Raw genomic sequence first — 24,460 nt, 5'->3', positions numbered from 1 at the left:
CTTTTTAAGAAAGGAGGGAAAGAGAAAACAGGGAATTATCGACCAGTTAGCCTGACACCAGAGGTGGGGAAGATGCTGGAGTTAATTATAAAAGTTGAAATAGCGGCACATTTGGATAGCAGTAACAGGATCAGTCCGAGTCAGCATGGATGTACGAAGGGAAAATCATGGAATCTTCTGGAATTTTTTTGAGGATGTAACAATGAAAATGGACAAGGGAGAGCCAGTGGATGTAGTGTACCTGGACTTTCAGAAAGACTTTAATAAGGTCCCACATTGGAGATTAATGAGCAAAATTAGAGCACATGGTATTGGGGGGTAGGATACCGACAAGGACAGAAAATTGGTTGGCAGACAGGAAACAAAGAGTAGGGATTAAACGGGTCCCTTTCAGAATGGCAGACAGTGACTAGTGGGGTACCTCAAGGATCGGTGCTGGGACCGCAGCTATTTACAATATACAAACCTCATTTCCAGAAAAGTTGGGATATTTTCCAAAATGCAATAGAAACAAAAATCTGTGATATGTTAATTCACGTGAACCTTTATTTAACTGACAAAAGTACAAAGAAAAGATTTTCAATAGTTTTACTGACCAATTTAATTGTATTTTGTAAATATACACAAATTTAGAATTTGATGGCTGCAATACACTCAACAAAAGTCGGGACAGAGTTAAAATAAGATTGAAAAGTGCACAGAATATTCAAGTAACACTGGTTTGGAAAACTCCATATTAAGCAGGCTAATTGGTAGCAGGTGAGGTATCATGACTGGGTATAAAAGTAGTGTCCATCAAAGGCTCAGTCTTTGCAAACAAGAATGGGTTGTGGCTCACCCCTTTGTGCCAAAATTCGTGAGAGAATTGTCAGTTCAAAAGGAACATTTCCCAACGCAAGATTGCAGAGAATTTAGGTCTTTCAACATCTACAGTACATAATATTGTGAAAAGATTCAGAGAATTCACAGCATCTCAGTGCGTAAAGAGCAAGGTTGGAAACCACTGTTGAATGCGCGTGATCTTCGAGCCTTCAGGCGGCACTGCCTAAGAAACCGTCACGCTACTGTGACAATTATAGCCAACTGGGCTTGGGAGTACTTCAGAAAACCATTGTCACTTAACACAGTCCGTCGCTGCATCCAGAAATGCAACTTCCAACCGTATTATGCAAGGAGGAAGCCATATATCAACCCTATGCAGAAACGCCGGCGGGTTCTCTGGGCCCGAGCTCATCTCAGATGGACCGAAAGACTGTGGAACTGTGTGCTGTGGTCAGATGAGTCCACATTTCAGCTAGTTTTTGGAAAAAATAGGCATTGAGTTCTCCGTGCCAAAGTTGAAAATGACCATCCTGATTGTTATTAGCGAAAGGTGCAAAAGCCAGCATCTGTGATGGTATGGGGGTGCATCAGTGCCCATGGCATGGGTGAGTTGCATGTATATGAAGGTACCATTGACTCTGAGGTGTGTATTAGGATTTTAGAGAGACATATGTTGCCATCAAGGTGACGTCTCTTCCCGGGACATCCATGCTTATTTCAGCAGGACAATGCCAGACCACATTCTGTACGGGATACAACAGCGTGGCTTTGTCGACACAGAGTGCGTGTGCTTGACTGGCCTGCTGTCAGTCCAGATCTATCTCCTATTGAAAATGTATGGCGCATCATGAAGAGGAGAATCAGACAACGGAGACCACGGACTGCTCAGCAGCTGAAATCTTATATCAAGCAAGAATGGACAAAATTTCCAATTGCAAATCTACAATTAGTATCCTCAGTTCCAAAATGATTAAAAAGTGTTACTAAAAGGAAAGGTGTTGTAACACAATGGTAAACATGCCTCTGTCCCAATTTTTGTTGAGTGTGTTGCAGCCATCAAATTCTAATTTTGTGTATATTTACAAAATACAATTAAGTTGGTCAGTAAAACTATTGAAAATATTTTCTTTGTACTTTTGTCAGTTAAATAAAGGTTCACGTGAATTAACATATCACAGATTATTGTTTTTATTGCATTTTGGAAAATATCCCAACTTTTCTGGAAATGGGGTTTGTACATTAATGATTTAGATGAAGGGATTAAAAGTAACATTAGCAAATTTGCAAATGACACAAAGCTGGGTGGCAGTGTGAAATGTGAGGATGTTAGGAGAACGCAGGGTGACTTGGACAGGTTGGGTGAGTGGGCAGATGCAGTTTAATGTGGATAAATGTTAGGTTTGGTGGCAAGAACAGGAAGGCAGGTTACTATCTGAATTAGGAAAAGGGGAAGTACAACGAGATCTGGGTGTCCTTGTTCATCAGTCACTGAAAGTAAGCATGCAGGTACAGCAGGCAGTGAAGAAAGCTAATGGCATGTTGGCCTTCATAACAAGGGGAGTTGAGTATAGGAGCAAAGAGGTCCTTCTGCAGTTGTACAGGGCCCTGGTGAGACCATACCTGGAATATTGTGTGCAGTTTTGGTCTCCAAATTTGAGGAAGGACATTCTTGCTACTGAGGGAGTGCAGCGTAAGTTCACGAGGTTAATTCCCAGGATGGTGGGACTGTCATATGTTGAAAGATTGGAGCGACTGGGCTTGTATACACTGGAATTTAGAAGGATGAGGGGGGATCTGATTGAAACATATTATTAAGGGATTGGGCACACTGGAGGCAGGAAACATATTCCCGATGTTGGGGGAGTCCAGAACCAGAGGCCACAGTTTAAGAATAAGGGGTAGGCCATTTAGAACGGAGTTGAGGAAAAACTTTTTCACCCAGAGAGTTGTGGATCTGTGGAATGCTCTGCCTCAGAAGGCAGTGGAGGCCAATTCTCTGGATGCTTTCAAGAAAGAGTTAGATAGAGTTGTTAAAGATAGCGGAGTCAAGGGATATGGGGAGAAGGCAGGAACGGGGTACTGATTGTGGATGATCAGCCATGATCACAGTGAATGGCGGCGGTGCTGGCTCGAAGGGCTGAACAGCCTAGTCTTGCACCTATTGTCTATAAATCCTAATCTTGGTCTAGTGCAAAGGCTGCATTGCAACTGAGTTTTCAAGATAACCAACTCAGCATGGGACTCCTTATAAAATTAAGCAAGCAATAAAATGTTATTTCATTTAGAAAGTCCTAGCATCATACAACTTTAAAAGTTTGTCAGATTACTTAAAATGAAAGTTTTCAGTCATCTTACCGAACCTGGCCTATTGTATAAGATTTTGTGCAGTATTTTGAGATCTTCAGCCTTTGTTTTGCTCATGAAATACTGTATTCTCTCAATTTCTCCCAGCCTTGTGCCTCTACCTAGTCAAAACAAACTCATAAATTATTGATGTCTTGCACATTATTTTAACAATGCACAGAGTTGATCCATCAGGTTTTTTAAAACATACTTTAAATAGTTAAGTTAAAGAGAATCTTTAAGTCTATACACCTTTTATCTTCCACAACTTAAAACTTCCAAAGCTGAACACATCCTATGAATAATGGATGAAGATTAGTTTTGTATTTGTGGTACGTTTACTCATCTTCATAATTAACAAGAACCACTTCCAGGCACTCTGGATTTCTCCCACATCCCATGGACATGTGGGTTGATCGATCAATTGGACAGTGTAAGGTGCACAAGTGAGTGGTAATATCTGCATGGAGTTGATAAGGGGAGAATTTAAAAAATAACAGGATCAATGTGAGATTAATATAAATGAATCAATGATGACTAATGCAGACTAGTGAGCCAAAGTATCTTTTTCCATGCTACACATCTGTGCTTGACCATAACTGACATCTGAATGAGAGACATGAGTGGGCAACTTGCTTTCAGTTCTGTACCCAGTAAGTAAAGTGGGTTCCCGTTAATTGGTCCATCAGTTAATCAGGGCAGCTGCTTACAGTTGGCGCTCCTTATCTGCGGATTCCGCATGTGCAAATTCAACCATCTGCGAATCGCGAAAACCCAGAAGTGCTCTTCTAGCACTTGTTGTTCGAGCATGTACAGACTTTTTTTTTCTTGCCATTATTCCCCAAACATTGCAGTATAACAACCACTTTACATAGTATTTACATTGTATTAGGTATTATAAATAATCTAGACATGATTTAAAGTATACGGGAGGATGTGTGTGAGTTATCGTGCATTGGAATCCAAAAAAATCGGAAGTTCTCTTACTAAGCAAGTCAGAACAGGTACATTCGGTATTTAGCATCAGTTAGTCAAACGTTTGTCTTAATATATGTTATATATTTTACGTTTTTATGCATATAAAACACTTTAGAATGTATGTTTCAGCACCAGGCTCGGGACAGATCGCTCCCTAGTGCGCTTTCCACCATGCCGGGTTGATGTGGAGGATCAAAAACCCAAAACCTAATAATTAAACCACTGCATTGCTTAGTAATAATTGTAGCTTTCATCGGGGCAGAGCTTTTCTCATTTTATCCTTTAAAATTGTTCTAACGCTTTTCCAATGACCGATGGCATTTCACCTCTTTCCGATTGCTTTATTTCCCAATCGTGATTATTTTCGTGAACAGAAACACTGCGCATTCAGAGCTCTGGCGCTGGGTCCTAATGTCCACTGCTCTGAAACAGGTTAAATAAGGTCTGGGGTTCTGCTGGGTCCTAAGGTCCACCAGATTGAGACAGGTTGTATAAGGGACTTGAGCATCTGCGAATTTTGGTGTCCACAAGGGGTCCCGGAACCAATCCCTCGCAGATAAGGAGGACTGACTGTATATGGATCACCATGCTGTTTAACTGGGTCAGGACACTGTTGCCAAATAGTTTCTAACTAGCATCAGTTGCACAAATTTGTTTGGCTGTTAGCGACACTACACTGTGCTTACAGTGAAGTTTTAAAATAGTTTCAGCCGTGCATGTGTTTTTAAAAAAAAGTGATTTTTGTCACTGATAGTTGTCAAGACAATTCAGAACTGATTTGCTCACTGCAATTTTGAACATTTGGGCTTGGAGATGCCAGAAATGGCTAGGATGAAACAAGTTAGGAACTATGAAGAATTAAGTATTGACAATTATCTTGAATGTTACAACGAAAATGAAGATTTGGAGGATGCACCTGTCAGCAGCATTGTATGAAGATAGTTCATTATCTGCACTAGGTGCTTGTGCTGATTTTGTTCATTTATAATCAAAAGAACTTGGAAGCGTACTCTGGATGAATTTGTTTGTCAATAATGATTAGGAACTAATGCAGTTTCATAGCACTGTCCTAACATCAGTAGTGTTCTAATTTGTTCTGTATTTCATTGAAATACCTAGTTTGTTACTCAGTTAAACAATAAGTTGTCTTTTCTGTACCTCAAACTATTTCTATGAAACTTCAGCTAATTAGGAGAGCTGTTGTACTTGCCCCAATTAATAAGAATCCAATGTATTCAAAAATTTTAAGGCAACAGAAATCTTACACGCTTAATACATGTTGAACACATCCAGGTGAACTGTGCAAATACAAAATTATTAATTCAACAATTAATTTTCTATTTAAGACCCCGATCAAAATAATTTCAAATCATCCAAGACTAACCAATCAATGGTTTTAATGATACATTCAATCTTCAGGCATTTCAATTTGTTACTAATTGTGTATGAACTTATTTTACCCTTAAAATTCAACTGTTACAGTTCACATACTATGGAAATATGGTCCTCTTCTTCCAAGGAACACAATTTACCCAAGAACATAGACAAACTTTAAAAAATCAAATCATCTCCATTCCTTCTACAGACGAACATCAAGATCTATCACGAACTCCAAGATCTTTCCAAACACCTTTTCTGTTCCCATCCCCCACAAAAAGTAATTACAACATTAAAACCTAGCAACGAGGACAAAACTTTGGAATGTTTACCTTCAGGAATACTGAATGTCTCTTTTGCAGATGGCGTCACTTGTAAAGTCAATCTTTCCACTTTTTTCTTTTCCCTTTTCCCCTCTACAATCGGACTTCTTTCCAGTAATCCAACTGCAACATTAAATTGGTATCCATTTAGCATTTCAAGATGTACATTGTATACATTCCTCTGACATTAAGTGTACTTTCAAAACAATTTTTGACTCAAAGCTCTTCAAATTAAAAAGGGCTGATTTGTATACCTCTTTCTTCCTCTTCCTCTTCACTTTCCATTTTTTCTTCCTCTGTTTTTGTGGAAGACTTATCAGGCTTATTTTTCTTCTTTGTTCCTTCAGCCTTTCCTCCTTTTTCGGGTGTAGACATCTTTACTATTTCTGTGACAGAATAGGTCAATTACAAAGAAAATGCACATTAGCAATTACATAGCTGATATTAGCATGAATAAAAATATATCAGCATTATAACATGGTATTTAAAATGATGCAACCCAAGCTCACCATCAAGTATAGACTAAAAAAAATCAATTTGAAAAAGATAAGCAGGAGCATTAGTAGGCCACATGACCAATTCAATGTCCTGCCCAATACCCACTGTTCTTCATGACAGATAAATTCTTAACGACTCAGCATTTATTGCATTTCAGAATTCCAGAATTGTTGACACTGGGTCATATCAAGCTGGTGTGAAATTGCACAACATGCTTTTACTTTCCACCATCTAAGCTTGAACATAGTGTGCTATAAGGGCTTGTAAACTGGCCTAAACTGCAATGTAGGTGATAAGGTGGTGCAGGATAATTCCTTTTTTTGAACAGCTGCAAGAGAAAGTTTGTGAACCTTTTGCAATTATCTGGTTTTCTGCATTACTCAAAATGTGGTCTGATCTTCATCTTAATCACAATAGACAAACACAACCTGCTTAAACTAGTAACACATAAACAACTGTACTTGTTGCGTCATTACTGAACACATTGTTTAATTATTCACTGTTGAGGGTGGAAATAGTATGTGAACCCTTGTATTTAATAACTGGTAGAACCTCCTTTAGCAGCAATAACCTCCATCAAACGTTTTCTGTAGCTGCAGATCAGACTTGCACAACAAGGAGGAATTTTAGACCATTCCTCCATACAAAACTTTTTCAGTTCATCAATATTTCTGGGTTACCTTGCATTCCACAGCATCTCAACTGGGTTAAGATCAGGACTCTGATTTGGCCATTTCAAAACACGGACTTTCTTCTTTTTTCTGTTGTTGATTTATTCACATTTCAAGATATTGTCTTATTGCATCATCTAATTTCTATTAAGTTTCAGGTGACAGACTGCTAGCCTGACACACTCCTTTAAAATGTCTTGATACAATTTTGAATTCATTATTCCCTCAACAATTGCAAGCTGCCCAGGTCCTGAGGCAGCAAAACAGCCCCAAACCATGATACTCCTTCCACCAAGCTTCACAGCTGAGATGAGGTTTTGGTGTTGGTGTGTTGTGCCCCCTTTCCTCTAAACATAGTGATGTGCATTTCTGCCAAAAAGTACAACTTTTGTCTCCTCTGTCCAGAGAACCTGGTCCCAGAAGCACTGTGGAACATCCAGATGGACTTTTGCAAACTTAAGATGGGCAGCAATATTTTATTTTGGACAGCAGTGGTTTCCTTCGTAGTACCCATCCACGAATACCATTCTTGTTCAATGTTTTTCTTATACTGGACACAGGAGGAGATAGTAAGTTCAAGAGATTTCTGCAGGCCTTTTGCTGTTACCCTTGGAGTGGAGGATTTAAATAGTTGAATTCACAGAAGCACAAGAATTTGGGAAAACGTGCTTTCATGTTCCTTCCTGTGCTCATTTATTTGCATTATTTATATTTAGTGTTTAATACACAGTTTAAACTTACTTTAAGCAATTGAACACCAAAAGAAAACCAAAGATCCTGGAAATCAAATGCTGGAAAACTTCAGGTCACATAGCACGTGAACAGAGAAATTTTCAAAAATCGTTAACAGTGAACAAAGGATCTGAACCTAGCAGAAGAGTGGTCATTGAAGATGGAAGAATATTAGAAGGCTGGAGGACTGATCCCTTTGCAAGTTGAAAAGTAGACAGACGTGACCATGGCGACAATACATTGAAGACAGCAGAATTTCCAAAATGACCTACCTGTTGAATATAGAGTCGATGGAAATTGGCAAACACTTTTCTTATATTGGATAGCAGAATGCTGGATCACTAAGATAAAAGATTTTGTTCTACTGTTCACTTCTATTATACCCATTCTGATAATATCTTCTATACCAAAGCTTCCAAAATGTCTTCCTTTGTTCTTAACAGTGGAGTTTCTTCCTCACCACAAGGATATCAATGACATCTGTTCTATTTTCCACACTTCAGTCTCAACTTCTCTCATCCAGAAAAAGGAAAGCCTACCCCTTTGCTTCATCTTCCTGTCTCCACGTTCAATTGATTAACCAACAGAATCGCTTCCACTGGTCATTTTTTCACTTCCAGTTTGTGTAGCCAAAGATCCGGAACATCTGCAGAATCTTTTAACTTTTTAAGATGGTGTGGATAAGTGGCAACTCTTTGTGTGTAGCTCTGAAGGGAATCATCCAATATTCCTGCTTATGATATTACAGTCTACAGCTGAAATCCAGCCACAGCCACGGGTACTGCAGCAAGCAAATACGTTTAAAGGCTTTTTTAAAAAAATCTATCAATTCTCAAAATTGGGAGACCCTGGACTGCAGACTCAGGTTGTGAGAGCAGTTCATCTTTAAAGTAAGGTTAAAACACAAAGCCCTTAGACACTCCCCCCCCCCCCCCCCCCCTCTATCTTGCTGACAAATGTACAGTCTCTGGGAAACAAAACAAATTGAAGACCTGAGAGCAAGATTGCAGTATCAGGACTGCTGTGTAACCTGCTTCATGGAAAGAAACATGGTTCATCCCCACCATTTTGGATGCAGCACTACAGTCCAAGGGCGTCACCATCCACCTCATTAACAGGACAGCTGAGTTTCTGAAGGGTAGTGGAGGCAGAGTATGCTACATGATTAACTCATCATGATGCACAGACATGGCAGTCCTATCTCAATCCTGCTCATCCGACCTGGAACATCTAATGATCGAGTGTCATCCATTTTATCTGCTGAAATAGTAAACCACCACCATCCTGAAAGCAGAGTACATTCCAAACCCTGCCAAATGTTAGGCAGGCACTGGAGGAGCTGAGCACAGTGATCAGCAATCACGAAACAGCACACCCTGTTGCACTATCATTGCAAAAGATTTCAACCAGGCCAGCTTAAAGAAGTCTCCGTCCAACTACCACAAATATATCACCTGTAGAACCAGAGGAGCCAACATACTTGACTACTGTTACACCACCATAAGATCACCTAATGTGCCTGCAATTTGGAATGTCCCTTCACATAGCTGTACTCCCAGCAAATGGAAACTAAGGACTACAGCACCAGTGGTGAGGACCAAGAGAGTTTGGTCAAGGGAGGCAGAGGAACTCTTACAGGAATGGTTTGAGTTTGAATCTGAATGGAAATGCGACAGGTGTAACCAATTCCATCAAAACCTGTGTGGAAGAGTGAGTGCCTTTGAGAACATACTGGGCGCACCCAAACCAAAAGCCATGGATAAACCAAGAGATTCGTAGTGTACTGAGGAATACATCTGTGGCATTCAAGATAGTGACCCATAACTATAAAAGAATTCCAGATACAACTGATGGAACACATTATAAGGGTGAGAAAACAATTCCAATTGAAACTAGAGACAGAATCAGATGCATGTCAGCTCTGGCAGGGTTTTCAGATAATTTCTTCCTACAAAGTGAAACCTATACAGGTTTCCCCCACTATCCGAAAGTAGAGCTTTCCTATGAAATCTTTCATAAACTGAAATGGTGTAAAGCGACAAAGCAATTACCATTAATTTATACGGGAAAATTGTTGAGTGTTCTCAGACCCAAAAAATAACCTAACAAATGGGGACTTGATGCAGAGAGCAAAACAAACGCTGAACACTATTTTTGCTTTTCGCCACTCTCACTGCTCAGGGTGCACACTGCCTCTATAATGGCTCGCCTCAAAACAAATGCTGAACGCTATTTTCGCTTTTCGCCTTTTTCCGTAAAAGTGAAAATCCTCTTCAGATTTCTTTCAGTTAGTGAAAACTGGTGCTAATGTAGGTCTTTCGTAAAAGCAAACTTTCGTAAAGCGGGAGATACCTGCATCATGAATGGCTGTTGTGGTTCATCCCCAGATGAGTGAGCACTTTTTATGTATGTTTTGAACGGCAGAATATAATTACACCTGTGCAAATCCCTGCAGTATCTGGTGACCTTGTGCTGTCCTAAAGGCCGATGTCAGAACATCTTTCAAAAGGGTGAACATTCACAAGGCGTCAGGCCCTGATGGTGTACCTGGTACTGCTCTGAAAACCTGTGCCAACCAACTGCCAGGAGTGTTCAAGGACATCTTCAATCTCCAAGGGAGTAAGACCAAAGGATGATTGAGGAATTCAGGAAGGGGAAAATCGAAGGAGCAGGACACCAGTCATCAAGGGCTCAGTAGTGAAAAGGGCAAGAAATTTCAAGTTCTTGGGTGTTAACATCTTTTAAGATCTATCCTGGGCCCAACATATGCAATTACAAAGACCAACTGCATTTTTCACTAGGATTTTGAAGAGAATTGTATGTCACCAATGACTCTAGCAAATTTCTACAGCTGTACAGTGGAGAGCATGCTAACTGGTTTCATCATAGTCCGGTATGGAGGGGCCACTGCTCTGGTTCAGAAAAAAAGTTGCAAACTCAGCTAGCTCCATCATGGGCACCAGCCTCCCCAACATCAAGAACATCTTCAAAAGGAGACAGCATCCATCACCCAGGACTTACCCTATTCTCAATGCTATCAGAGAGCTACACTCAACATTTTAGGTCCAGCTTGTTCCTGCCCACCATCAGATTTCTGAATGGACAATGAACCCTCATTGTTCCCCATCCCCTTTTGCTCTTTTTGCACAACTTATTAAAATTAATGTACACCTTATCTTACTGTAATTTATATATATTTCAGTATGCATTGCACTATTCTGCTGCCACAAAACAACAAACTTCACAACATATGCTGGTGATAATTAAACATTCTGATTCTCCTGTCACAATAGCATTCTAATGCAGGAAATGGTAGTTGTGGCGACAGCCCTATTAAATATATTAGATGGCAAACACTGTTAAAGAAGGTAATTATGAAGAACTGGTGTCATCAAGGAAACATGACAGAGCCAGAGACAACGGAATGGAAGAGTTTAGGATCTCAGTTGCAGTGTTTTTCACTCACCTTTGTTTTCATTAATGCTCTATTTAAATTTTACATTTTCTTATTTACTTCTCTTCCAGGCAAATCAATGTATTTCACATTCACCATATTCTCTCAGTTTGCACTCTACAACTTGTATTCAGTCTCTCCTGATTACTGATACTCTATTTCTTCTCTCTACCCTCAGCCATTTCTACAATTTAGAAATAAAACATTGAGTTTTGTTCTCATGAACTTGAAACGTTAATCCAGTTTTGTTCTCATCAGATGCTGTTTATTTCACTTGCTTTTGAGGAATGAACATTTACTAATTAACTACCAAAGTCAGGCAAAACATACATTCAGTAAAGATTTATTCTAATCATACAACACACACTCAAGCGACACAAACAAAATGCTGGTGGAACGCAGCAGGCCAGGCAGAATCTATGAGAAGCACTGTTGATATTTCGGGCCAAGACCCTTCGTCAAGACAAAATGAAAGTCTTTTCTTTCAATTAGTCCTGACGAAGGGTCTCAGCCCGAAACGTTGACAGCGTTTCTCCCTGTAGATGCTGCCTGGCCTGCTGTGTTCCATCAGCATTTTGTTTGTGTCGCTTGAATTTCCAGCATCTGCAGATTTCCTCGTGTTTGCGTTTTATTCCAATCATGTACGTTTTCAAAACCTGCCAGGCAAATGTACTATTGATTCATGTTGCTACTTTGCTGGCATCCAGTCTAATCACCTGGCATTTATCAATAAACCCAAATTGGAGACAAGGCTGCTGTGTACAACTAGTGGCAACACTTTAGCATTCAAAGTTGTGGGCTTAAAACCCACTCAAGGACCAAGGACAAACCACAGGCAACGGCTCCAGATTAAAAACAGAAGGAATGATGCTGGCCTTCGAGCATTAAAACTTCATTTCAGTCTGCTTTGCAAATGGATGCAAAGACAGAGAAGCTGGAGCGTTCTCCTGCACCTTACTCACTAGTTATGCCTCCAGGAAAAAATTAGTAAACGCCTCATTGCTGCTTGTGGAACTTTGCACCTAAACACGTTGTTTGCCAAGGTCCTACAGCAGTAGCTACAGTTCAAACTTAATGTATTCAAATGCTGCAGAACATATTCCATTACTGAAGATCCTATCATAACGATTTACTTCAAATCATCAGTCTACATTAATAACATAATGGAGCAAGTGGTTAGTGCTCTACGGATCCTTTGCTGCTTTGCACTCCTATTACCAGCAGTGTGCTGCACCTAATCTTACAGGCTAAGCTAAAGTACACACATATTACACACAGAAATGTCAACATCACCAGCTCTCTATTTAAAAACTTTGCCAAGAACATGATTAATAATATCTCAGATAGACCAGAAACTGCCAAATGCAAAATATTTCAACAGCCCCATTCACCAACTTAAAACTAGCATGTGATATTATGGCAAAATTATTATAGAACTTCTGAAATTGAATTTGCAAATCTTTGTGGCCATGCCAGATAACATTACTTTTCTCACATATTCCTCACAGCATTAAGTTCCTTTGCTTGAATAACATTCATAAAATGAAAATTCACATGAAGTGGAAGTAAGCATTACTGAATGGAACAATGATCATGGAAACCAACTGTTTGTCCAAGAGATTCATCCTGTCCAGATTTACGTTTCTTTTTCTGAATGAAAATAAATATGTTCCCATTTACTACTATGTTCTCAAGGAACTTAAAAATGTTACATGATAGTTCAATCATGACAGTTCTGGATTTTTTTTCCCAAGTGTTGGCATGTACATAGAATGCCAATTACTATTTTAAAAATCAGCAACAATCAGAATATTGACAGGATAAGATGAACTACATTTTGTAACAATTTAAATTTCCATTCTTCCTTCAGGAATAAGCTTTAATCTTATATCTGGTACTTCTTGTAATGCAGTACCAGACTCAAAGACATCATTCCACAAAAAGCTTATAATAGCAGGAAATAGAAGAGCAAGAAAAAAAATTGCACTACTTTGGGCAGAAACAGCAGCAGCTTGAAAGAGAGATCTCAGATAAGATCTCCTCCAAGCTGACAATGAACACAGGCCAACCTCAAGGACATGTGCTTAGCCAATTCAAACAACAACTATCAATTTGCCAATGCACAACTACTGTTGGCAAACTTGCAGCTGGTGACAAGGAGACATACATGAGTGAAAATGATCAGATGGTTGAGTGGTGTCACAACAACAACCTTGCACTTAATGTTAGTAAGACCAAGGAATTGATAGTAGACTTCAGGAAGGGGAAGTAGGGGAGAATACATAATCAGTTTTCAGTGAGTGGAAAGGATGAGCAGCCCCAAGTTGCTGGATGTTAACATCCCTGAAGATCTATCTCGGACCCAACATATTGATGGCATGCCAGTAGCTATATTTCTTTAACAGCTTGAGTGTATTTGGTATGTTACCAAAAACTCGGAGCAAATTTCTACAAATGTACCACAGAGAGCATTCTGACAGTTTGCATCAAGGTCTACTATGGAGGCACTGATGCACAGAAAAAGCCACAGAGGATTGTCAACAGACCCAGTTCTATTATGTGTATTAGCCTCCCAACCAAAGACATCTTCAAAAGGCAATGCCTCCAAAAAACTGGCATCCATCATTATGAACTTCACAATCTGAGACACAGCTTCTTACCATCAGGAAGGAAATACATGACCCCAGAGACACACATTCAACGTTTCAGGAACAATTTCTTCCCCTCAATCAGGTCCTAGAGCTGTGCATGAACCCATGGACACTACCTCACCATCTGTTATTTTCCCATTTCTTATAGCAACTTTTATGTATTGCACTGTACTGCAAAACAACAAATTTAACGACATATGTCAGTGATAATAAACCTGATTTTGACGAGGCTACATTCCATAGTTTGGAAAGTAAGGTAATCGCAAGGTCGCCACTTCGCCTGGCAAAGATATTCTAAGACAGTATCAGAACGGAAAAGGGACGTACGGGACTTCGGTGATAGCATTACCCGTCCTTAAAGTATTAAGGATCGTTGGAATTCTCGTCTCCGATAGTCTGTGGAGGGCCAGTCAAAATAAAGTCAACAGACTATGGGCTATAAAGAGAAGGATAATGCATGAAATTGGAACAAAGCTAGATCCGCCGCGATCCTGACGCACGTAGGGCTGAATCCCTGCGTTTTTAACCACCGCTATAACTTAACTCACAACGGCCTTGAAAGATGCCCTGCACTCAAGTGATGCAGGAGGAAGTAACTGTGAACACAAGCCGGCGAGGTGGCGCGGCAAGCCACGACTATAAACAACATACTTGATCCGCTTCCCTACGAGGGAAGTTCCCCTTTTCTGACCCCGGCATCCACTCTACGAATCCATCCTCAGAAAGGGGCCGGCCCGGTCCTGTTGCTAGAGCGGGAGGAGATCAGCTCGGAACGGCCTGTTCCGGCTGCAGAAGGCCGCGGCGCTCATACTCCTTCTCGCTCTCAGCAGGACTTTTTGTCCCTCCCCCTTCCACAACACGGCGAAGAACGGGAGCGAGATAACACACGCACAAGAGGGAGTGGGCTTTACCTGCGCTCCGCAGGGCCGAAGCGGACCCGCAACCACCAAACGCTTTTACTCCGGGGTAGCAGGCAGCGAAAGAGCGCGCCACTAGCAGCCTGATTCAAAATGGCAGTTGTGGCGCACGCGGCAAAACGGCAGCCAATTGAAACGGGGAAGGCGGCGGTGTGCCCCGGCGCTTTCAGCAACTGGGCGCGAGCGCACTCTGGCATCAACTCAATGGGCTGAACGGCCACCTTCTGCGTCACAGCTATTCAAAAGTAATATATCTTTTTGAAAGTTATTTGCGCAACAGAAAATACTGCATATACTCAGCAGCTCTGTGCGAAGAAAAGTGGAGGTTTGTGTCAGAAGGTGGGGTCTTCAACCGGAAACGGCGACTCTCTCCTCATACCCTATTTCTACTATTTTCTGTTTATTTCGGATATATGCGATTTGAATGAAAAGTCCTCGCTAAACTGTTGACTGTCTATTTCCCCCTCAGTTGATATTGTCATGTGCACAAATACGGTGAGGCAGAGGTACTTGCTGCAGCAGCATCACTGGCACACAAGTACATACAGAGTCGAAATTATACGTGAAAAATACTTTGCAAAAACAAGACCTTAATGCACAAAAGACCTATCAAGACAAGTTTATGTTAGTGCAATATGTCAAAAGTCAAAGTAAATTTGTAATTAAAGTACCTATATGTCACCTCATACTATTAATATACTTCATTTTCTTACAGGCGTTTATAGGAAAAATAAATACAATAGAATTTATGAAAAAATCTATAGACAAAAAGACTGATAAACAACCAATGCAAATTGTACAAAGTTAAAGTAAATAATACTGAAAAATGAGTTGAATCAAAGTAAAAGTAAATTTCTTATCAAAGTGTGTTACCATATACTACCTTGAGATTTATTTTCTTGCAGACATTTTCAAGAAAAAAACGAATTTCAATAGAATTTATGAAAAACTACACATAAGCTGAGACTGAAACAACCAATGTATAAAAGACAACAAATGTGCAAACCAAAATTAAATAATACTTTTCTTTATTGTCACCAAACGATACTAGAGTGTACAATCATCACAGTGATATTTGATTCTGCGCTTCGCGCTCCTTGAAGTACAAATTGAAGTAAATATAATAAAAATTTAAATTATAAATCATAATTAGAAAATAGAAAAGGGAAAGTAAGGTAGTGCAAGTCAGGCCTGGATATTTGGAAGGTACGGCCCAGATCCGGGTTAGGATCTGTTCAGCAGTCTTATCACTGTTGGAAAGAAGCTGTTCCCAAATCTGACCGTATGAATCTTCATGCTCCTGAACCTTCTCCCGGAGGGAAGAGGGACAAAAAGTGTGTTGGCTGGGTGGGTCGTACAATTGATTTTCCTGGCAGCACTGCTCTGACAGCATGCAGTAAAGTGAGTCCAAGGATGGAAGATTGGTTTGTGTGCTGGGCTGTGTTCACGATCTTCTGCAACTTCTTCCGGTCTTGGACAGGACAACTTCCATACTAGGTTGTGATGCACCCTAGAAGAATGCTTTCTATGGTGCACCTATAAAAATTAGTGAAGGTTTTAGGGGACAGGCCAAATTTCTTCAGCTTTCTCAGGAAGTAAAGGCACTGGTGGGCCTTCTTGGCAGTGGACTCTGCTTGGTTAGACCAAGTCAGGTCATTTGTGATATTCACCCCAAGGAACTTAAAGCTTTTGACCTGTTCCACCTGCGCACCTTCATGTAGATGGGGTTGTGTGGTCCACTACTCCTTCTGAAGTCAACAACCAATTCCTTCGTCTTGCTGACATTGGGGGATAGATTATTGTCTTCACACCATGCCACCAGGTTCTTAATTTCCTCCCTGTACTCAGACTCATCGTTACCCAAGATATGGCCTACAATTGTGGTGTCATCAGCAAACTTATTTATTAAGTTCGATGGAAACTTGGCTACACAATCATGGATGTACAGTGAGTACAGCAGGGGGCTGAGTATACAGCCTTCTGGGGCATCGGTGCTCAGAGTGATTGCAGAGGAGAGCTTGTCCCCTATTTTTGAGCCTGGGTCCTGTCTGTGAGGAAGTTGAAGATCCAGCTGCAGATCTGAGTGTTAAAACCCAGGTTCCAGAGCTTAGGAATCAGTTTATTTGGAATGATGGTATTAAAGGCAGAGCTGTAGTCAATGAAAAGGAGCCTTACATATGCGTCTTTATTCTCCAGGTGGTCTAAGGAGGAATGTAGTGCCAGAGAGATGGCATCTGCCGTTGACCTGTTGCTCCGGTAGGCGAGAATACTGAGAACATATATTGTAGATTCGTGAGTTGTAGAGTCCTTGAAAGTGAGTTTGTAGGTTGTGGGATCAGTTCAGAGTTTTGGTGAGTGAACACCAGGTCAGGAACCTGATGATCATAGGGTGATAACTCTTCCTGAACTGGTGGTATGGGTCCTAAAGCTTTATTTATATTATATTTACTTATTTATTGAGATATGCGTCAAGAAGGCCCTTCCGGGCCTTCAAGCCACGTCAAGCCCCAATTTAATTCTAGCTTAATCATGGGACAATTTACAATGACCAATTAACCTACCAACCAGTATGTCTTTGGGATGTGGAAGGAAACCGGAAAACCTGGAGGAAACTCATGTGGTCACGGGGAAAATGTACAAAGCAGTGGCAGGAATTGAACCTGGGTTGCTGGTACTCATTGTGCTAACCACCATGCTGCCCCAAGGTTTCAGTGCCTTTGGTCTAGATGGTGGGGGCTCTTTGACGATGGATGCTGCTTTCCTGTGGCAGTGCTTCATATAATTTTATTCAATGGTGGGGAAGGATTTGTGATGGATTGGGCTATATCCACTACTTTCTGTTAACTTCTCTTTTCCTGGGCATTGGTATTTCCATACCTGGCCGTGATGCAACCAGTTATGATACTCTCCACTGTGCATCCATAGAAGTTTGTCAAAGTTTTAGGTGACATGCTGAATTTATGCAAACTTCTAAGAAAGTGAAGGTGCTGCTGTGCCTTCTTTGTGATGGCATGTGTAGTCCCAGAACAGATTTTCTCAGATAATGTCAAGGAATTTAAAGTTTCTGACCCTCTCCACCTCCAATTCCCTATGAGGACTGGCTCATTGTCCTCTGGTTTCTTCCACCTGTAGTCAATAATCAGTTATTTGGAGTTGATGATGTCAAGTGAGAAGTTGATGAGGCTCCATTCAAACAGATTTTCAATTTTCCTCCTATATGCTGATTCATCACCATCTTTGATTTGGCCAACAACAGTGATGTCATCCACAAACTTAAATATGGTATTGAAACTGTACTTAGGTACACAATCATGGTATAAAGCAAATGGAGCAGAGGGCTAAGCACATAGCCTTGTGATACACCTGTGCTGATGGTGATTGTGGAGGAAATGTTGCCAATCTGAACTGACTGAGGTATCCTATGTCTTGGCGCTTGGTGATTAGTTTTGAGGGGATGATAGTGTTGAATACTGAGCAAACACCAGTACCTGATGTATGCTTCTCCTTTGTCTAGATATTCCAATACTGAGTGAAGGGCCAATGAAATGGCATCTGCTGTCTTCCTGTTGCAACAGGCAAATTGGAGCAGATCCAGGTCACTCCTCCGTGAGGAGATGATACACTTGAAGACCAACCTCTCAAAGCACTTCATCACAGTAGATGAAAGTGCTACTGGACTATAGTTATTGAGGCAGGTTACCGCGTTCTTCTTTGGCACCAGCATGATTGAAGCCTGCTTGACACAGTTGGGTACTTCCGACTGCTGAAGTGAGAGTTTGAAGTGGTGTGTAGTGCTCCACTGTTGTGTATGGGTTATGGTTGTCCAGGTCAATTCAAAAATATGATGGCTGTAGGAAAGTAGCTGTCCGTATGCATGCAGACCCTGACGACAGCATCATAACTGGACGTAAATTTCCATGTGCAAGCAGGAACACTTGACAGTCGGCTCAGTCTGGTTTCCCATGTTGTGGATGAGTTGAACTGTAATTTTGTTAAATGATGGGGATGTGCAAAATCTTCAGTGGCCACTATAAACTCTATACCCTTGTGATTCTTCATCTCTTTTAATGGCCACTGTGAAACTGTTTTCAATCTTGACATTTTAACTGTTGAGTTGAGCTTCCAACTTCATTTATTGCTTATCAACAAGGGAATTTACTTTCTGTCAAAGCCTGCACCTAGGATTTTATACCAAAATTCTTCACCTTGTAATCCCTGTGTATTGGAGCTATTTCATAAATCTGTTTATTTCAACACAAGTTCAATTTACCAGCAGCCCCAGGTTTGTTGATTAAGTTGATCTTATATTCAGTTCTGCCTCAGATTTGAAATCTACCCCTGTTGTCAATCCTCAATATGGTCTAGCCTCCCTACAATGATGACCTCTGTCACCACCATAGACTGATGTAAGGGAAGTAAATAACATAGAATAAGGAGCCCTAAATACACTGACAAGCAGCAGTAAAATGACCACATCAAACATTAATTTTTTTTAATTCAATGTGTAAATGTTCACAGTTAAGGAGATCACTGCTTAGTTTAGTCATAGGAAATGGACATCAGCCATAGAAGTAAGTGTAATCCAAGCAATAGAAATTATAGAGCAGTTGTATGAACGAGTGCTTTAAAGATTTAGTAGGTAAACATATTGAAATTAAAAAGGTAGTAAATGCAGACATACCTTTATTAATGTTCTTTTTCTTTTTAATATTTTATTATAATTATTAATATCAACAAAATAAAATTGATACATAGATAATGGGATTACAAACATACACATTTCGACTGAACATGAAAGAATACATAAGCAATGGTTACAATATAAATGAGTATTCCCAAATCATGGATGATACAATTTACAAATAAACAAGGCAAACCTAGGTATATCGTAATATATATTAAAAAAAAGAAAAAAAGAAAAAGAAAAAAATTATGCAAAAAAACTAATCTAATAACTAATAAGGAAAAAAAAACAAAAAAGGAAAAAGAGAAAAAGAAAAAGTGGAAAAAAAGGGCTGTTTATAGTATCTCACAAAAATACAAAATCATCAGTGTCGTCAAATCCGATCCTCTCAACATATATAAAATCGAAACTGGAAAAACAAATAGGCTTGGAACAGGGTCATATTACATCATATGAAAATATTGAATAAATGGTCTCTATATCTTTTCAAATTTAATAGAAGCATCAAATACAACACTTATAATTTTTTCTAAATTTAGACATAACATAGTTTGAGAAAACCAATGAAATACGGTAGGAGGATTAATTTCTTTCCAATTCAACAAAATAGATCTTCTAGCCATTAATGTAAGAAATGCAATCATTCAACAAGCGGAAGAGGATAAATGGAGTGAGTCCATCATTGGTAAACCAAAAATTGCAGTAATAGGATGAGGTTGTAAATCAATGTTCAAAACCATAGGAATAATATAAAAATTGTCTTTCCAATATTTTTTCAAAAGCGGACACGTCCAGAACATATGAGTTAAAGACGCTATCTCAGAATGACATCTGTCACAAATAGGATTTATATAGGAATAAAAATGAGCCAATTTATCCTTGGACATATGAGCCCTATGCACAAACTTAAACTGTATTAATGAATGTTTAGCACAAATAGATGATATATTAACTAATTGAAGAATTTTGTCCCAAAAGTAAGGTTAAGTTCTCTTTCCCAATCATTTTTAATCTTATAGCAGGGCTCTGAACGTATCTTCATAATTATATTGTAAAGTTTTGATATTAGCCTCTTCTGAGAAGGATTTAGTTCAAACAAATTCTCCAAAATACCTGAAGACACAAAATTTGGAAAAGTAAGAAGTACAGTATTTAAGAAATTCCTAATCTGTAAATATCTAAAAAAATGAAATCTGGGCAAATTATATTTATTAGATAATTGTTCAAAAGACTTAAAACAATTATCCAAAAATAAATCAGAATATTGTAGTAATCCTTTAGTCTTCCAAGCTGAATAAGCTTGGTCTATAATAGAAGGATAAAAAAAGCAATTGGATACAATAGGAATATTTAAAACAAACTGAGTCAACCCAAAATATTTCCAAAATTGAAACCATATACGTAAAGTATGTTTAACTATCGAGTAGTCAATTCGTTTCGGCAATTTAGAAAGGGCAAAGGGAAGAGAAGTCCCTAAAATAGAACCCAATGCACCTAAAATAGAACCCAGTGCAAATCCTTGTACAGATTTAATTTCCAGGTTCACCCAATGAGGGCTAAAAGATATATCCCAATCCTTTAGCCAACATATCAAATATCGGATATTAATTGCCCAATAATAATAACTAAAATTACGTAATGTCAATCCACCTTCCTTCCTTGCCTTCTGTAAATATTTTTTACCTAATCTAAGATTTTTATTCTGCCATATATATGAGGAAATTTTTGAATCAACATTAGCAAAAAAAGATTTCGGATTAAAATTTGGTACCGCTTGAAATATATATAAAAACTTGGGTAAAATAACCATCTTAATAGCATTAATCCGACCTATCAGTGATAAAGATATTGGTGACCATTTCGTAAACAAACATTTAATCTGATCGATTAAGGGTAAATGTTCTTTTAATAAGAAACATAAGTGGATACAAAAGAGCAATAAAAGATTAAAGGCAAATAGCAGTAAGTGGTATTCCGCAGTACTGATGTTCACTAAGTAAATAAATTGCATTTGGAGGTACAATTTCAAATGTATGGATCCAAAGAGCTGTGACAAAACAGATGAAAATATTAAAAATATTGTAGATTGTGTGTACAACTGACAAAAACAACATAAGCAAAAAATAAATATTTTGGTTGACAGAACACTTAGAAATTAAGTGTCTAAATGGCGTGTAGGAACAGAGAGATTTGGAGGTATAGATATGCATATAAGATTACAAAGAAAACATATTTACAAAGGCACAACTGGAAAACAGAGCTTATGTAATACTTGTGTAAAGTTTTGGCTGCACCAGACTTAAGAGTACTATGAACAGCTCTGATATCTATATAATGGGATACGGAAGCACTGCAGAATACCAGATAGAGGAGCTTATATCCTTGAGGAAAAATTGAGTAAGCTGCAGCACTCCACCAAAAAAGCAACTGATGGGTGTTCTGACAGATGCCTTTAGAATTATGCAATGGTTTGCTTGGGCCATAGTATAAAGTATTCACTAATAAATTCAATGGGCAATTCAGGATAAATTTCTGTACCCAAAGGAAAACTTGAATTTGAAATTTTTTTTACAAGGAATAACTAAAGTGAGTAACTTAAGTTTATTTGTGGAAACTCAATGAAGTCATGGGTGATAAAGAAATAAAAGGATAAATTGATTAGGTTAGATGAGTTGTGGAGTGCAACAATGGTATAATCCTTTCAGCCAAGTTGGCCATTTTCATTCTATAAGCAATTAGAAGAGAATGGCACAGCACAGGAACATGCCGTTTGGTCCAAGAGGTTGTACCAAACTAATTAAACCAGTGGTCAAATGCCTAACTAAACTAATCCCTTCTGTGTTCATAATGTCCATAGCCCTTTATTTTCTGTGCATATCAAGAGACTTTTAAATCTTAAAAAGGATCAGAAAGAGCTGCAGTAACTGTAAGCTCAGCCAGTCCCATCATGGACACTAGCCTCACCAGCATCGAGGTCATCTTCAAATGGCAATGCCTCAAAAAGGTGGCATCCATCATTAAAGTTCTCCATCACCCAGAGCATGCCCTCTTTTCATTGCTATCATCAAAGAGGAGATACAGGAGCCAGAAGACATAAATTCAATGTTTTAGGAACTTCTTCATCTCTACCATCAGATTTCTGAATGGACAAAGGACCCATGTACAATACCTTTCTATTTTTTGCTCTTTGTTTGAACTACTTATTTAATTTAATGTTTTAAAATATTTCTTGTTAAAACTTAAAATTTTTGTTATGTATTGTAATGTACTAGTGTCATGAAACAACAAATTTCATGACATATGCCAGTGATATTAAACCTGGTTCTCAATGTCTCAATCCTATTTGCTTCCACCACCACCCCTGGCAGCATATTCCACACACCCATCACTCTGTATATAAAAAAAAAACACTGCTCTGCACATCTCCTTTGAATTTCCTCCCTCACACATTAATTAGTAATAGTTCATATCAAAATCTTCCAAAATTTCTGTGATTCCATAATCCCAGTCTCTTCTTCAAACCTGACTTTCACCAATATGCCATTGGTAATCAGGCTTTCAAATAGCTTTGATTTTTGCTTTGGAATTTTGGCACTGAACATCTCTGCCCTGTAAGATAGACTTAACCCCAATAGCAAGCATTTTTAATCACCCATTTTAATGCATTTTTATGTAGGTTGGTGTTAAATTTACATTGATAACTCTTCTGTACAATACCTTGGGACATTATACTGTGTTATAAATGTAAGTAGAATGCATTTTAGCATAGTAAACTGAGAGATAAAGCATTAGACACATATGCATAATTGCACTGAATTTAATATTATCTACTCTTGAAAATAAAATACAGCAAAGAGCCCCACAACTATCTAACATCAGCATTGGAAAGCACATTTCTATACACATTACACTTATGTCTGTGTGGCTAAGAACAGCTCCAATGCCATTTTCAAGTTTGCTATTGATGCCAGTGTTGTCAACAAAGGTTGTGATGAAAATCTGGGTGAGTGGTGCCACAGCACCAACCTCTTACTCAATGTCAGCAAGAGCAAGGAGCTGATTATTGACTCTAGGAGGAAGAAATCAGATCTCCATGAGCTAGCCTTATTGGAGGATCAGAGGTGGAGAGAGACCATGGATTGAGGGAATGTTAAATTCCTCGCTGTTATCATTTTGGAGGACCTGTCTTGTGCCCAACACATAAGTGCAATTACAAGGAAGGCATGGCAGCACCTTTACTTCCTTAGGAGTTTGCTAAGATTCAATATGACATCTAAAACTTTGACAAACCTCTAAAGGTGTGTGGTTGAGAGTATATTGATTGGTTCTATCACAACCAGGTATGGAAACACCAATGCCCTTGAATGGAAAATCCTACAAAAAGTAGTGCAATCGGCCCAGTCCATCATAGGTAAAGCTCTCCCAACCATTAAGTACATCTACACAATGTGCTGCCACAGAAAAGCAGCATCCATCATCATGGATTACCTCCCCACACCACCAGGGCATGCTCTTTTCTTGCAGCTGCCATCAGGAAGAAGGTACATAAGCCCAGGTTCAGGAACAGTTATTAACCCTCAACCATCAGACTCTTGTCCCATCATTGAATTGTTCCCTCAACCCATGAACTCACTCTCAAGGACTCTTCATCTCATGTTTTCCAATAGTTATTGCCCATTTATTTATTATTATTATTTATTTCTTTTTGTGTTAGGACAACTTGTTGTCTTTTGCACACTGGTTGACACACTCAATTTGGTACAGTCTTTCATTAATTCTAATATTGTTACTATTCTATTATGGATTTATTGAGTAGGTCTGCAAGAAAATGAACCCCAGGATTGTGTATGGTGATATATATGTACTTTGATAGTAAATTTACTTTGAATATTGAACTTTGAAGTCCACAATCAATTCCTTGCTGTTACTGATGTTGAAAGCAAGGTTGTTGCTGTGACACCTCTCAACCAGCTGATCTGACTCGCTCCTATATGCCTCCTTTTCACCATC

General features: G+C 39.1%; 1 protein-coding gene across 2 annotated transcripts in view; it reads right to left on the bottom strand.

The window, feature by feature from the left end:
• The window catches only part of dek (DEK proto-oncogene), a 36,167-nt gene extending 21,250 nt beyond the window's left edge, over nt 1-14,917 (bottom strand). The window contains exons 1-4 of one of the 2 annotated variants that reach the window (XM_059945479.1): nt 14,761-14,917; nt 6,098-6,229; nt 5,853-5,966; nt 3,178-3,287 (exon numbers count right to left, since the gene is read on the bottom strand). In XM_059945479.1, coding sequence (XP_059801462.1) covers nt 3,178-3,287; nt 5,853-5,966; nt 6,098-6,218 — 345 coding nt within the window. In that variant the 5' untranslated portion in view covers nt 6,219-6,229; nt 14,761-14,917. Of the gene's footprint in view, nt 1-3,177; nt 3,288-5,852; nt 5,967-6,097; nt 6,230-14,500; nt 14,657-14,760 lie in introns of those variants that run through there. The other variant, XM_059945480.1, reaches the window with a different exon arrangement.
• Between the last annotated feature and the right edge of the window lie 9,543 nt (nt 14,918-24,460).

This window comes from Hypanus sabinus, chromosome 20 (genome assembly GCF_030144855.1).
Source record: "Hypanus sabinus isolate sHypSab1 chromosome 20, sHypSab1.hap1, whole genome shotgun sequence".
NCBI lineage: Eukaryota > Metazoa > Chordata > Chondrichthyes > Myliobatiformes > Dasyatidae > Hypanus > Hypanus sabinus.
Note: the sequence above shows the minus strand (reverse complement) of the source record. Positions and strands in the feature narration are given on the sequence as shown.